Source organism: Motacilla alba, chromosome 3 (genome assembly GCF_015832195.1).
Source record: "Motacilla alba alba isolate MOTALB_02 chromosome 3, Motacilla_alba_V1.0_pri, whole genome shotgun sequence".
NCBI classification, from domain to species: domain Eukaryota; kingdom Metazoa; phylum Chordata; class Aves; order Passeriformes; family Motacillidae; genus Motacilla; species Motacilla alba.
Genome location: NC_052018.1, coordinates 31,951,906 through 31,968,980, shown reverse-complemented (window position 1 = coordinate 31,968,980; position 17,075 = coordinate 31,951,906). Strand labels below are relative to the sequence as shown.

Genomic DNA, 17,075 nt, shown 5'->3' with positions numbered 1-17,075 from the left:
AACATCAAAATTAATTTTGTGAGAATCCATGGAGGGAATCAGCAGCAACAGTACTGGGAAAACCAGCTTGTGCACATACACAGGATCCATTATGTAAACAATGATAAGCATGATACTGTCGGGCACACAGGATTCCATCAAAAGCATAAAACAATCTTGTCAGACGAGAGAGAGGTCAATACTTGTACAGTTGACAGATGACCTGCTTCCCAAAGCAACTCTGTCAGAAGAGGTTTTTCACAGCATTTCTCTGAGTTCAAACACAGTAGATTACTAAAAGCAAGTGAAGCAAAAACTCCAACAGTATACATAATAGTAGTGTTTAAATTATTTAAAAATTTCCAAGCCTTGCCACATCTAATTAAAGGCAATCTCCACACTATTTCCTACTTTCCTATATTTTGTTTAAAAATATTGGAATTAAATTTTTATATTGACTTCTGCTGGACTATGAATTATGACAGCCACTAACTTTGTTGATGACATATAAATCAGGAAGTTTCGGGTCAGGTCCTTAGGGGGCCTGCTGACTGTCACCTGTCCGTTTTAGGAAACAATAGCAACACTCATCCCCTCCTGAAAAAGAAGAGTAAGAAACTCTGAAGTAAACAATATTTACTGTTTCCACAGTAAAGATAAATTTCCATACATTTGCATAAATTTTTATCTCTCTAGGTAGGTTTTTAATTTCTCTCCCTCTAACCACAGCTTCAGTGGCACAGAGCCCTGGAGCACACATTAGGGTTTTTTGCAAGACCTTTCCAGAAACTCCTGCCTACTAGATCAGTCTTGTACACAGGAAATACAGGCATTTCATACTTCACTCTCACATGGTAAATGTAGGAAGTAAAGCCCTGATGAACAAATGCAGACGCTGTGGATGACAAGCAATAGCTACAAACTGTGAAAGAAAAACATGAGCACTGCTAGGCTAAGCAGGAAAGAGGAGCTATTATCTTACACTCAAAGAGGGAAAAACTAAGCTAGCATAAAGATACAAGCACATGTGGTACTTTAGACATCTCTTTCCTTACCTTCTCTTTCACTGCTAAACATCTATTACCATTAAAAGAAACTGAGCTACCAGCTTTCCTCATCTGTTTAGAGAAAATATATGGTGAAAGATCCCATCTCTGCAGGCTTTCTTCACATAAAGAGATGTCTTGGATAGCTTCATTTTTTTAAAGCTGATGACTACAATGTTCAATTTAATTTGCTACCCTACTGAGGACAGATTTGTGACCAGTAAATCTGCCAGTTACTCTATCAGCTACATCTAGAAAGATCCTTTCCCAGCATCAAGAGAAAAGCAACGTGCCAAGCATAGGAAGAAACATGTTTCAGCTCCTTATGACTCCCTAGGATAGAAGCTTAAGGCAGCCCCATGAGTAACAGAAGGTTGTGTATTGGTATGCAAGCAGGTGAATGATAATCTCATTGGGCAGATGTGCTGTAGTCTTTATCTCCATTGACTGAAAGCTGGTGGTCAGCTTGCTGTTTTGTCAAGTACTAGAAAAAACAAATCATTTTAATTCCATTTGGATGTCAGAAAATGCCAAAGTCATAGCACTATCAACATGAGCATCATTTGTTTATCAGTGATCATCTTAAAGCAGGCTGAGGTATTTTCCTCATAATTATGCTGAATTGCTCAATTACTACTGTGCTTTTTTCATACCCTTGTCTCCCTTGTCACACTAAACAATGTCTAAGTATATTAATCCTTTTAAGAGTGTACAGTCTAAAAAAGTCTCAGAAGAAAGCAGAGGTAATGGGGTCAAGCAGTTCTGAGAGATATATTGACTGATAATTCATTGTGTAAATGTAGGCACATGATACTTTTTCCTGTTCTAAGTGATAAGGGGTTCTAGGATTTCACAAAGGTGATAGCAACAGCATAACAGCAAAGATTCTTGAAGGCCCCAGAGAAACCTGGAGATATTTTTTGATTGCAGAAGTAGTCTAGGGTTATGTCCATGAAAGGCGATGGAGAGCTGCATTCATGCATCATGTGCTTCAATTTTGTGTTCAGACAAGAATTCCACCATGGTCTCTGCAACTGCAGAACAGCAGGTCATCAGGCTTCTTGTTTTGGAGGAGAGAGGTGTCACAGAAAATAGACAAGTTTGCTTTCAGCCTGAGCAGTAAGCTAGATTTTAATGGAAAGCTAGTCTGATTTAGGGACTACAGCTCAGTGCCTGCAGGTAGTCATGGATGAGATCAAACACTCCATTAATCTACTGTCTCATCTGTGTTTATGACAAATAAATGGATAAAGAAATAACATAAAGAACAGGAAAGCAAAAGTGACCTAGTTCCCAGCTTGCCTTCAGTGCATTTGACTGACTTTGCAGAATCTAATTTTTGTTGCAACTGGAAGAGCTTGTGTATCCCATTCCCAGATCGTTTTACTGTTCAAAAATGTCTCAAAATCCTTCTCATTCTTAAAGGAAGAAAAAATTTATAATGTCATAATTAAATTGGAAATTATTTTGTCTCAGCAAACTGCCAAGACGAAAAATATAAAAGCTCAGGAAAAAAGCAGGCAATAGATGCCTGAAAATGAAATTTGGTATCTTCTTCTTCTTTCTTCAATTTTACAAGAAAAACTGAGACATTTAATAATTCTCTCAACATTTATGTCATTTATCTTTCAGGCCAAAGATTTCAAGGCTTGGTAATATTTCCTTATAGGGAAACCCTTCCATTCTTCTGATAACTTCCACCACCATCTCATTCAAATTTCTAGTCTTACTAGGCAATATTGCTGTTGCAGGACAAGAGTATGACACAACATTTCATTTTTTAAAAGCTTTTGTTTCCATTTTATCCCTGCAGATCAGGATGCTGAGACACAAGGCTTGATTTGGCCGAATTCAATAGCAGAGAAGGGACCAGAAGAATCAGGGTTTCCTCATTTTTGCAACCAAAGGAAACAGATATAGTTGTATTTAAACAGCATATCAGTGATTATTCTAGGTATGTGCAGCAATGCACTCACATCACCAGTAACAAGTTGAATTTAACCCATTTGTAAGTACTTGTTCTGGGTGAATGGATATTTTGGCTTCCAGTTTTGTCCTTCCCATGTCTTGGCCGTATATTTGTAATGCACTGTTGAGTTTCAGTAGAATGTTTTAATCACCTTTTAAACAATATATAATTATTGTTGACAGCAAACCAACTAGAAGAAACACTTCTAGATTAATTAACAGTGACCTATAATTAAACCTTGCAGTACTTAGAGATGGAGTGGTCCCTAGATAATATTGCTTTAGTTTTAATGAGTGTTTATCATTCTTGTTTGCTTCCCCTGTGGCAGTTATCAAGGTTAGTTACAAAATTTCTTAATTAAATGTAACTACATAGAAGGTACTGTCTTAGCAGAAAACAGCTTGAAATATTCATAATTTAAGTATAATCTCAAAGTGTGCAAACTCTGCCCTACAAATTTTTAATCATAGTTTGCCTATAGAGCTGAATCTTTTCCTTAAGTCATATCTTGACACTAAAAACAGTGCCGTATTTTAGGATTTTTTCTTGTTCCTTTATCTCTGAAAGATAAGAATGTGTTATTAAATGTCTGCCTTCTCCAACATGTGAATGGCTCAAAAATACACTTTTATATTAAAGCTTTGATACAGGATTTCTGATTCCTGGCTCAGGCTTCACTAACCAGTTTCTAGAGTAATTAAGTAAATCTCTTTATTGCACATTTTCAAAATGTAGTCTGACAAATTAGATTCTTAATGGAATTAAAGGATCACATTCCCACAAATTCCATATGGAGTTTGGTACCCAGAGTGCTCTGAGGAAATAATCTCCCTTTCACCAATTCCAGATTCTCAGATGACACCAGAAATGGCAGATTCCACCACCCTGAGAAAAATTCTCTTTGCTTCCAATTGTTGCAGATTGAAAACTGAAGTAACTAAAAATAAGGTAACATATGGAGGGAGCTTCATCTACCAAATAGAACACCAATATAAATGTTTGCTAAAGATTACCTGGTTCACACAGGTAATACTTCTATGATTTCACTATATACAATATGATTATTATATGTAAAACTTGTGAAGACAAGTATTGGTACTGTTAAAGAATGATCCTCATTTAATAATACATTTTTCTTCAGTAGAAATCCTAATCATCTCCACTGTTGCTTTGCAGTGTGCTACTGTCAAGGTATTCTAAATTTGTTTTGTTGGACCAACAGAACAATGTGCATGGAAGTTTATACACTAAAAAAAGGTAAATCTTATGTGGACCCAGCCCAGTCTGCACAGTAGCTGGTCTGAGTAGTTAAAATCAGGCAATCTTGGAAAGGGAGGGAGGTTACTATTGTTTAAATCCTAAGTAAAAATAGAATACTGATTGGGTTCAAATGAAGGTTGTTCTTAAAGTAACTTGTGCTTACAGATTCTTGCTGCCAGTCAAGATACTTCCACTGTTAAAGCTCTTGGACAAAAATTTTTAAGGGGGAGGGACCACTAGAAATGCCTAGCTGGTAGCATTTTCAGGTGTAATGCAACAGTAAAAAAGGTATTGGAAAATAAAAGGGTAAGTATGGAACACTTACACTTGCCAATATGTAACCAGAATAGTTATCTGTGAAACTGGAGCAGAGCTGTTTGAACAGTGTATTCAGCTGCTGCCGATTCTTGGCCTAGTTAGAGCTGTGTGCTTGAAACAGCATTTCCCACCACTTTCTCTTTTCCTCCCACCATGCAGCACTTTCCCTGCCCCAGTCACAGTTTGGCATCAGATTGTGCCAGCTCTGAACATTGCTGCAAATTACTGCTGAGTCATCACTTCACCCCTGTCACAGAACATCATCATCACTGCTCCAACAGGAATATTGCAACAGGAACTCTGTGATACAAGAAGGGAGAGAGGATAGCAAGACATGGGCGGTGGAAGAGCCCATGAGCGTTCTTTCAGGAAAAAGCTGTCTTAGGGAAGTTCCCTGGGGGTTTATGGTCACTGGTTTGGAAAAGCACCATTATCTCTCCCCGTGCTCACATGCCATACCTCCAGAATGCCCAAAGGATCAACGCTCCAAGGCAATGGGAACTAGAAGAGACTTCCGTTGTTTATCATGGTGCTGTTGAAGTCTCCTGGGGTTGACAGATGCCACTCCAGAAGGTTAATAAGATGAAGAAAGCTCTTCCAGCTGGACCGTAAGAGGGATTATGTCTGAGCAGCAGATAAACAGATTATTCCAGAAACAGACACTGCTTTTTTTTAAAACTTCGTCACTCTTGTCTTACCACTCCAGTTCCCCAGGCTAGAAGTGTGGGCGTCGGAGGGGTTCGCCCAGCTCTTGCACTCTGGCACCTGTTGCACTCTGCCCAGTTGCAATTCAATGCAGTCCAAGGCTGGAGACACCTGAAAAATAAAGACATTTGGGGATTTTAGTTCTCTAAGAAAACAGAATTCTTCTGCTTTACCAAAATATTCTTGTTTCCTGCATGACTGGTCTTGAAAACTGTGAATGATCAATAGACAGCATGCATTTGAAAACTGGATTAATATTTTTGATCATTTGCCTTGCTCTCCAAGTTCAGGGAAGCAGAGGTAAGTTCATATAATAATATATAAGGTTTAAATGAATTTTACATTGTGTATATTGAGAAACAAAATATTTGCAAGATCAAGGGCTTTCATACTACAGAATTTTTAATTTAGAATGTGGTGTTTTGACAATACTACTAGAGACACTATGGTTGCTGATACTGCTATAAAGCTGAAAAAGGAAATATTTGCATTATTTCTTATGTGTGTTTTGCAAGTTTTACAATATCTATAAGAGATGCAATTTAGCTTCATTTTACCTGAACAGGTTATGAAAAAAATATTATCTGTGAGATAAATATATGGAAAGTTAAAAAAGACTGAAAGATCATCTCACTGTTGATGTAGTTAAAGATGGTCTTTAATCACTGAAATGAAGAGAAGGTAGCAAAATATATCTGCATTTACTAGTGAAGACATTTATTCTGATTGTTAAAAACAGCTTCAAAAACTTCTACATGGACAAATTCTGGAAGACTACACCGTACTGGCAAATATACAAAAATGGCAATACCAGTGGAGATTAATGTAATAACTGTAAAATTATTTTCAAGAAAACAGAAATACAGGGAACTGCTCTGTACTTAGTACATCAGCTAACTCTTGCTCTATTTACAAACATTTAAAAGTTCACAACATTTATAAAGCTACTTCAACAACAAAAAAGAAAAGACGGTGATGTGATTTTCCCTGGTTAGTCCCATATTCAAAAGATTTAGAGCTTTGGGGAGTGTATTTAATTTTGGAGGAGATTTCTCATTAAATGTTCCATCTATGCTTTGATATTTGCATAATTGAATTAAAAGCTAACATTACAACTGCTATGTGTGCTCAAGTCAATGACCTTCTATTTTTATGTCAGGCCTGTTAATTAAATGCAAAGAATGTAAAATTATAAAAGATAAGTCTCTTTAATGTTATCTAAATATTTGTTAGGGAGACAGTATGGAATATAGTCTGCTATCAATACTAATTGGAAAATTTTATTTACACATTTGGGTTTTTTAAAGAAACTCCTGCTTTTCTTAAAGAAATACAGACCACAGTTCTTGTATCTCAGTTAAATGATGTAAATCTTCTCTAGTGGACAGTTAAAGAACTGAAAAAATCCTTGGGATAATAGATAGTTGGCACTAGACTTATGTTTTGTGGCTCTTTAATTTTACTTTTAGATTCTATGCAAATAGTTTCATTTAATCACTAATGATATTTTGGAAATGTGGCAAAAAAAGAGAGAATGATGATATTTCATGTCTGACAAGAAAACAAGTTTAATCAAGCTGTGTTGTTTTTGCAAGTCGTGCATGCTCGATGGCATTGTTGCAGCCCCTGTTTATAATTACAACATAGAAAGCAACAGTGGTAATAGTGGCGTCACATAGTTTCACCAGTTGCAAATTGTGATTGTATGTTACAATACACTTTCCATAAAAGACCAGCAAAATGGTGGGTGACTATCTTGACAGAGAGGAATACTAAATAACTAGAAATATTCCTTGCCACCAGTTCTCTAAAGTGCAGGTGGTATGCATAAATGTATATTAACAACTTTTTTTTACATTTAGTCATGTCATGCCATACATAATATTTTTAAACTATTTTATTTCAAATATATGCACACAGATCTCAAAACACTTTATGACTGTGTTAAGAAACTTCTTTTTCAGAGCAGAGATGCTTCCAGAGCTGTTATTTTATGACTGAGCATTAGGGTCAGATACTTATAAAAAATATTTTTTAAAAGTATATAGGCTCTCCCAGTAGTCTGAACATTTGCATGAATCACTCAATAGGGCTCCTAATATGCGTATTTTGAGACCTTTACAGTCACTCAAATTTGCAGTACATGTAAACTGTGACAGATTAGGAAATAAGAGACTAAGATATACAACAGCCCCATCTTAAACAAAAAAAAAAAAATAGAGATCACTTCTAAATATTTAAAGGGTTAGTAATTTGATTTTTTCCTCATGAAAAACTAAAATTCAAATTATTTTCTCACATTTATATTTAACAAAAGGCGGGTTAAGAAATATGGAGCTTGCCTAGTAGTGTTTTTTTGTCCTTCCTCCCTGTCCTTATTTAAGGACCCATAGAGTCCTTCCCCCATCCATTTGGAGGCTCTCCAGGAGCACCTCCAGTTCCACAGTAAATAAAAGGAAACTGTAGAGAGCAAAATAAGAGTTACAGTACTTAACTTCGGCCATAATTTTGCCACTGTCCTGACAAAAATTGTGTCTAGCAATGGAAAGGGAAAGTGAGAGGGATTAAAACTTTTTGACAGCGAAAAGTCTGTGCACTGAAATCTGAATAGTAAACCACTGAACAGCCAGACTAAATTCCAAAAGGGAGAGGAGTTCTGAACTCTCAAAACTATGCCTTGATGCTGAGTACATCCTATTACTTGATGCTGAGAACACAGAGGGCCAGAGCGTGTTCAAGACTGTTTTTTGGCATTTTTATTCAGCAAGCAAATAGCTGCTATTTACTCAGCCATTCCTTAGGACACAAAGGCTTTGTGCATGCTCTATGAAATCATTTTAATTCATTCTGACTCACCCCTTTCCACTAGGCTGTTCTAATTCTGCAATAAATGTTTCAGATCTTCATTACTATAATTGCCGTCAAAAAAAAAAAAAAAAAAAGAAAAAGGGTTTAAGAAAATTTGTGCCAAAGGAAAAGGAAAATCAAGGAATATAAAGCTTCAAACAAACAAAGAAAACAAGATATATCTGCTTTTTGCACTAGGATTTTCTTCTACTCTCATCCATAAAATAAGAATTACCATGTTAAAGTTGGCTTTCCTGGTTGGGCTTATAAACTTATGACAAGGCTTTTCCTTTTTTCTCTCCTTTGTCAAACAAATGTAACACTGCACTATATATGGGACTTGATCTTTTCTGTTTTCTGGCTAAAAGCCAAACTGTAATATAAATACTAGACCATTGTCACTGAATCCTAAAGATTAATTCCAGGAATAGTCACACCTGTGCCATAGGGATTGGTGAACTGCATGTGAATGAATAGCAAGATATGGGAGATTTTTCTCAGAAAACACCCGTGGACAAGATGATCAATATTAATGATCAAGTTTTTCTCCTTCTACAGGACATTAAGTTACAGGCTACAATAAAATAATTGGGAGTCCTAACCTACTAGATAATCCAGATTTTTCATGTTCATTTCTCAGCTAATTTTGGAGTCTTTGTGGTTTAAGCAGCACACTAAGTGACGTGGCCAACATCCATCACGTAGCAAACATGGTTTTCTTTCCAGAAGAGAGTTTTTCTTCCACAAAGGAAAATTCTATATGCATTCTACTGCATTTTGATGCTTTGAAATATTTTAAATATGTTTTCATTCTTTTTTTACCTCTGTCCAGCCTAGTCCCTTTGGGATTAAAATGAGTCTTCTGATCATTTTCTGTCACATAATTCTTCCATGTTAATCAGAAATTAGGTGCAGTATCTTGTCCATTCCATGAGGTTTGTACTTTGTAAGCCCAACTGTGTTTCAATTTCTTCCCCTTCCGAGTGTGTGATATTGAATAACACTCTTCTTAAAAAGAAAGAAATATCTATCTGCTTTCCTATACGTGTCTGTTGGCATTTAGTCACCATCAGCTGCTATTTACTAGAGAATTCAGAACAGTAACCTGTCTGAAAAACATAAGATTAACAATCATCCTGGGAGTACCCTGACACCCGCCACAGCGTAGGTGTGTTTATATACCCTTACATAATTGTAGCATGCCTTATCATTGTAGGCAAGCACACCACCAGTTTCACCCTCACCTGCTCTGACAGAGTAACACTATCGTCCTCGTTTCACAAAAGCATGAGGGCCTGAGGTGTGACACACAAACTGAAGTCCTGGCTTGTAAGAGGCATTGCAGTCATAAAGCAGGACAGCAGCAGAGGTTGCTGGGCTGATTCTCAGAGCACCTGCCTGGTTACACAGACATCTGCAAAGCAGTAGGACCCCAGCTCACAGCTACATAGCTAATTGTATGTAGGCCACCATGCTTGTCTTTCCATTGGTGAGATTCTACTGGCTTCTAAAGTGCTGCTTCAGTGCAAAGCCAAAATTACCTTCTTCCTGGCCGCTCAAATGTTTCAATACCTCCCTGAGACTTTACCCAACTTTATATTGACAATCTTGGTACCCCTGTTACCTGAAATACTGGTTTTAGTGGCTGTGTTGCAGATATACCTTTCTCACGTATTATTCAGCACAGATCATAGAAACCCCAGCAGTTTCAGGCAGGAAATGGCAATGCACTCCTCTTTAATTTTGTGATTAAATGGTGATGGCACAAAATAAGGACATTTCTATTCAAGTTCTTCCTTTCCCCTTCTCCTTCAAAACTAGATGAATAAGTCATCTTACTTAGGTCAAGAATTGGATTAGGTGTCCTCCAAACCAAACTTGGTCTATGCAGCTTGATGCATAACTAAGTAAAGTGCAGTCATGCTTTGTTGAAATGAGGTGGAGTCACTTAGCCAGAGACTGTAGATTGTACTGCAGAATGAGTGACACCAAACAAACAAGTGAGGAAAATCAACCAGTTCCAATTACACAAGCTGAAGTAAAGAGATGACACTGGTGCTTCTGGCACCTTTTCATGCACCAGACATCCTAATTGTTATCATATGTGAATACAGTTACCTCAAAAACCCATTCTGCACTGCAACCCTTTGACTCATCAAAACTGTTGAAATGTTGACATACGTGGCAAAGCATCACTGGAACTTGAACTTAGGCTGTCTCATTGACTTTCTCAGAGAAGACTGTACCTCTTGAGAATGACTAATCAGAAAATTAAGAGCAGAGATGCTCAGTTGAGCGTTTTATCACTGCCAATTGGATGCATCCCTCCAAGAACTACTTAAACATTTAAGGCATTTTCTTGTGTCCTTTGATATCATATCCACATCAATTAATAGAACAGCCTTTCAGGTCAAATGCTTCTAAGCTGGACAAAGAAATCTAAATAGATACATGTTTCATACATGAGCATTAAAACCAGTCACTCTTCAATGCTGTTTCTAGTCCAGGTTCTGGACTTGAAGCAGACTGTTGCAAGATTCACAATCTGGCAATGAAAGCATAGAAGGCCTTTGATATTTTTTATAAATTCCAGCAGCAGAAGTGAGCACAGCTGATGAATAAAAATTTTCACCTTTCTATCGGAAAGAGAATGTAAAGATTTCTACCTTTAATGAAACATATTACATCTATGAATACATGAGTTTCTTACTATGTTGTTGTCAGGTTGCAAGAAAAAGTGTCAAAATCATATATTGACTCAAAGATTTCAGCATGTTCAATATTTGTGGTGTGTAGAGACAGCATTTATTGAATGTGCCTTCCTCATTAGTATATGACAACTATATTCACAAAAGCAGGAAAATCTTACCAGTTGCATGTTATGCTTTCTATTCTCATCTATAATAGGTAGATAATTTGCTACAATTATTTTCCCATGAATTGTATAATTATTATAATTCAAAGAAGTTACTAAATTATCAGCTCAAGAGAGAGAGAGATTAAACTGTTTGTCTGTTATAAGGATGAATTTCATTTAAATGGTTCCAAATTCTTTGTTTCTTCCTGAAGTTGGTTTTCAAGTCTATTTCTCCATTTGGCATAGAAAACCACACAGATATGTATGAGCAGAGGAGGGCAACAGCTGAGGAATTCTGATATCTATTTCAGTTTCCTAGTGTTACTGACTTGCAGAAATTAAATTCTCCACACTTACTGAAATCCAAGAGCACATTAGCTGATGACAGTCATGATCTTTGGTACCAAAATGTATATCCAGGTTAATTTGAAGGTTCTGAAAAAGAATCATTGCCTAATGCCATCTCCTAGCTTTGAACATAAAACCATTAAAACAAAAAATTTTGGAATTTTCATTAAAATTTGAATATTTACTAATGACATTGTTTATATCATTTATTTCAGAATAATTTATCACGTTCTTCTCCAGATTTATTTCCATACATGTTCTGAGGTGTAGCTTGTTTCATTATAACCAAGCATTTAGTACTTTTAACATAAGGATTACAGTAGGAATGTATCACAAGATTCGTGGGAGACTTACCTTATTAGAGCACTGTTGACAGTACCAGATTCTTCACCTTTCATAGACATTTAAGGAAGCATTATCATGTGTTTCTGACAAGAAGCAGGATTTATGAAAACCCACCATTTTCCCAGATTCTTGAGAAGGAAACCCCTTGGTATATATCTAATTTTAAAAATTAACATAGCCTTTAAAAGGTTGAAACTTATAGAACTTGCCTCTTAAGCAGAAGCCTGGAACTCCTCTCCTGTGTCATAGACACCTTGAGTACAACTTCTGAATATGTCAAGGTGGTGTTTTGTCATGCTGAACCCGAGCAAGAGATACAGGGATCAGACATATTTTGTCTTTTGTATAAAGTCTCCATAGCACAAGCAGAGCCTGGCGCCTCCCTGACATGTAAAGGTGATACTGAGTCTTGCATAATATGAGATATTGGTAGGTACAGGAAGGGTTCTATAGTGCTGAGTGTGTAGCCATCATCTTTGTGGTTCTTGTACAGGAAGTTCATAAGTGAATTTTAGCCAGCTAGACACATGATCTGCCAAACTCGAGGCCTGGACCTGTCCCCCATAGATACAGAATTGCCAAAATTAGAGATTCAGGCCTCATTCCGCAGGAAATGCTACTGTTTAGTCACACTTAAAAATGGAATTTACAAAGCCAGCGTACAAACAGGAATTACCAAGATCATCGTTGTCCATATTCATTCTGAGAAATTAAAATTATTTACTTTTAATATATATGTCTTAGCCCACTTTCCTTTCTTGGAAATGGAGGCATTCTCGGCCACAATTCCTCTTCTACTGGAGCTAAGCATCAGTGTCAGCAGCTTATCTTTCAGCAAAACTTCCCCAGAGTAGTGGACACTGCCCTCTTGCTCAGCAGTTCACTGGCAAAGTGCACTAAACTTGAAATGAGATCCAAAGTGAGTTCCCCCCTGTGCCTCAGGTACCCCAGTTACAGACCAGGTAAACCCCACCAGGATGCAACAATCATCATGGCTGAGTCCCTCAGTAATTCCTTTCCAAGTTCTCTCCCTGTGTGCATTAAAAACATTCCAATAACATATTGGACATGTTGGAAGATAAGTTCATGCAAGCCATATAACCTTGGGTTTAAGGGCATTGAGCTCTCAGACAAGACCTGAGCACGTTAAATATTAGCATTAATTTTCCTAGTATGGAATTCCATACCCTAAACTTTTCAAAACCATGAGTCTTTATGGTTGTGAAAACACACTTGGAAATGCAAAGCAAGCACAAAGTAGCAGTATCTGACAAAGCACTGGCAAAGCAGCCCTGAACATCAGCAAGAGTAAAACCTCCACTTTCACATCTGCGTGGGAAGATAGAGATTGCTGCACAAAGGATGCAGGCAGCATTTGTTGATAAAGCCTTGCCATATTTTAATTTGTCCCTGCTCACCTAAGCCCCTTCAAATCCATTTAGACTCTTCCCAAGGAAAAAGGAGGGAAAAAAAAACATGGAAAAAAAGATTTTAAAAGGAATATGAGGAGAGGACATGTCATGGGCACGCTGTGTGCCACTGGCTAGTGCCATTAGCAGGTGGGATCATCACTGCTGCCATGAGGAGGGAGCCTCTAGGTGAAGAGTCCAGGTATTACCTCCATGTACTTTCTATGCTCCATCTGGTGTTTACATTGATCAGCTGACTAAGAAATCTTGAGATCAACTTTTCAGGACTAGTCGTTAAAAGCACCAGCCGTGCTTCTGTTACTGGCTCGATTATCAGCAAAACGTTGGCCCCACTATAAATTTAACCTCAACATGTCTATGGATCTTTGCTGAATTAACCTTCCTCGTAAGCTTTCCCCATGGTATTTCAACATTTCCCTTTACATAAGCCTGGTCTTTTAATCGTTATTTTATTGTGCAGGCAATATGTGTCATCAATCAAGCATTCCTCTCTAGCCTAAGAAGATCCACTGATTTTTCAGACTAATCTGCTTTTTCACACATTTCAAACCTTTTGATTATTTTAATGATGAATTATTCAGACTTCAACAACTTTGTCACCTTGAATTTTGCTATCAAATCCTTAGCTACCATATTTGTAGTTCTTCTCTTAGTATTCAATGGCATCTAAATTTTCTCAGGTCAAATAAAAATAAATGTTTACCTGCAAAATAATGTTGTAGATAAATGTTCCTACCCAGAGATCATCTACATTGCTGAAAAATGCAGTTTTTCAACTCCAATTCCAACTACCAATTCTAAAATTTGAGGCCTTCCAAACCTAGTACTATTAACAGAGAGAAATTAATAAAGCTATATAGAGAAGCATCCACTCCATTTACACAAAAAAGATATGAATAAGGTCCTCTTGCTCCTATGTTTATAAAAGCAAATTTAAAAAAACAACCAAAGCTGACCAATTTTCCAAAGAACTTTAAACTCTTTTTCTCTAGAATCCATTTCAAGAGTGATGTACTTTTCCTTTTTTGACATGCAGATTATTAAGAACATACAGGAACTTTTGAAATCTGCTCCTCCTGCCTTCTTGTTTTAGTTAGGGTATAAATTTGAAAATGCAGGTCTCAAGAGACGCAGAGAAGAGGCCTGGCCTAATTTCAAGAATTTCAATTTTTCAATATGTGAAATGAATACTGTTTATCTGCCTGAAACCAAAACCTGAAGAGCAGTACTATGCACATGAGAAATTGGTATGGATATCAAAGCACTTTGATTAGATCCCATATGAATTAGATTGCTGTATCATATTTGGAAAATTGCTTCATGGTGTTTTGAAAAAATTTTGTTATACTTGTCTAAGTTCAGGACTAGATGTCAGGAACTCCAGAATTTAATAACAGATGACAGTGATTCTGTAGATAACCTTGGTAAAACTGGCTCAGTATTTTTCTGGAAGTATGTTACCTGGAAAATTTGGACATGGTGTAGATTCTTTCATGTGAGAATAAAGGAGAGTTAGACCTTTGTTTAAGGCATCTTGGAGATTAGCTGGAGTAAAGCATTATCAGACTTCTACAGTTATCTGTCCTTCTGCCCTAGAACTATCAAAGAAAACTAAAAAACTTAAACATATCTTTTAAAAGTAAAACTGAGACAGTCACCTCTGTGAAACAACAGGGTTAAATAATAAAAAGTCAAATTGGACAGGGTATATTTGCACTAAAAACTGAATATTTTAATTGCATGTGCTTGTATAAAAAATTAGAAAAAAATTACAGATTTTATTTAGTTTAAGAAAAGTTAACCAACCTAGTGGTTTTTGGATTATTTAGATGATCAAATGATGTACCTGCAAAATTTGCATCACTTCAGTGTGTTCAATTACTATGTTGCATAGCAAAAAAGAAAAGGAATCAGATAATATCTGATGGATTGGATTCAATGGATTCAATTTCATATTGGCAATAGCATGTGACTTTTTGATTTTTTTTTTCAACCCAGGGCACTGAAATCAAAGCATCTGAAAAGGTATAAATGGAGGCATATTTAATAAAGTGCATGGATGAAACATCTGTGAGACTTAGGTAAAAATTTCTCAGTTCAGAATTTCCCCAGTCACAGTGGAAAACACAGATCTGAAGAATTATGAGGAAATGTTTATGCCAGAAGGCATGTTTTTATCCATTCACAATCAGCAAATATTAGGAAATTCATAGTGGATAATCATGTGGAGAGAAAGGCTGACTTTTTTTCCAATTCAAATTTTGTTTTAGTAAAAAAATTATTTCAAATAATTATGATAATAAAAGTTATTCTAGTAAGAGAAAATTACTAACCACATGATAGAAAGTAAATTAAACCTATTGCCATAGATATACTTTAGAAACTGATCCTGAAAAAAAAAACACAAACAAAAAAAAAGCAAAAAGAAAGAAAACAAAATTGAAGGGAAAGAATGAAAAGAAAAATAACTTTAAAAATTTATAATCACACTAATTAGGGTGGCAGAACAGTGCAAACCAAAAGCAGAAAACAACTGATCACTTCTCAGAATGAAAAGCCCAAAAAGGGACCCTAACACGGAGACTTAAAAATCATTACAACAATCATTTGAGAAGAATCTCGTTTGTCAGTTTTATGAATAGTATAATTCTTAATTCAAGTTAAAGACTTAGAGATAAATCCTGAAGAAGAAGCAAATCCTTCAAGAAAGGCCTCTGCTCCATACAAAAGCTATCAAAGAGCTTAGTGACAAAATCCTCTGCCCCAGTTGGTCGGGCTGCCTGGGCAGCTGGTCTATCTCAGTTAATACACCTTGTGAAAGGTAACAGACTTACAACTTGCTACTTTCCGTGTGGATTTCTGATTCTCTCTACTAGAGGATTTCAGTTATTTGAATGTAACATTCAAATAACGCTGTGTCTGAGCTGACTCAGTGTTTGGCCACTTGGGGATTCTGTTGAACCCAACATGTTTCCAGAGGGAAAATTCATTTTATGCAGTTTATGATTCGTGACCTGACATTAATGTGGGAATATTACTTCCATTTCATTTCATGTCAAACATTATATGACTGCATCATCATTTTAAATTACCTTGCAACAATTAGGCAGTTTTAGGTCTGCAGGTCACTGTTCCTAGCATGTATTAAAAATAATAACATTGACCTATTGCCTTTGTTTAACTTCCTTTCTTTCAGACAGTATTCATCACAATCAAGCAGTTGACTCTTTTTATTTCAGAGTAGCACCTATCTCAAAATATAGATGTTACTACTATGATTTCTACACAGTAAACAATGGATATTCCTTTGGAATTAAATAAGAATTGAGACATATATAGATATACATATATATGTACACATAGTAGAATGTTCTCTATTCTTCATTTCATATACTGCTCTTTTTATAAAAGTATGTTTTTCAATTATTTTTCTCTTATCATTTATCTGCCCATTTTTCTTTAAACATTTAATTAACACTACTCCAAAGTGTCAAGATAATGTGTTTTTAACCTTCCTTATTTTCTTTTAATTTGCCTAAGAACGGGATAATTAGTATTTGTTATATGCAGCATGACACTTCTTTCTCCAGAAAATTGATAATTTTTTACTCTTATTTTTCTTGCTAGTGCTACTCCTACTGAACTTACTCTTTTTAACCCTATTATTTCCCCTTATTCTTCCATTAGAATCTTTAGAACCATTTTTCAAAGTAATTTTTTCACTTGATTCATCAAGATTAAGGAACACACATACCTTGATTAAAGCTTTCCAATTCTTTCAAATTGTCTTCTGTTCTGCTTATATTTTTCTTTATTTTTCATCTGTAATTACTTTAATGACAGCAAAAAAGGGTATTTCCAAATTTGCTTTACATCTTTATTAACATGTATACAAAATTTTGGAAGATAACCTAAAAGATACTCATTTCTCCTGTCACATGATCCTGCAAAAGGTTATATTTCAGCTCATT

The 17,075-nt window shown here is 36.1% G+C and overlaps 1 protein-coding gene across 3 annotated transcripts in view; it reads left to right on the top strand.

The window, feature by feature from the left end:
- Positions 1-4,842: 4,842 nt before the first annotated feature.
- The window catches only part of IMPG1 (interphotoreceptor matrix proteoglycan 1), a 53,203-nt gene continuing 40,970 nt past the window's right edge, over positions 4,843-17,075 (top strand). Inside the window, exon 1 of one of the 3 annotated variants that reach the window (XM_038134116.1) lies at positions 4,843-5,577. In XM_038134116.1, coding sequence (XP_037990044.1) covers positions 5,511-5,577 — 67 coding nt within the window. In that variant the 5' untranslated portion in view covers positions 4,843-5,510. The remainder of the gene's footprint in view (positions 5,578-17,075) is intronic. The other 2 variants (XM_038134115.1, XM_038134117.1) reach the window with 2 other exon arrangements.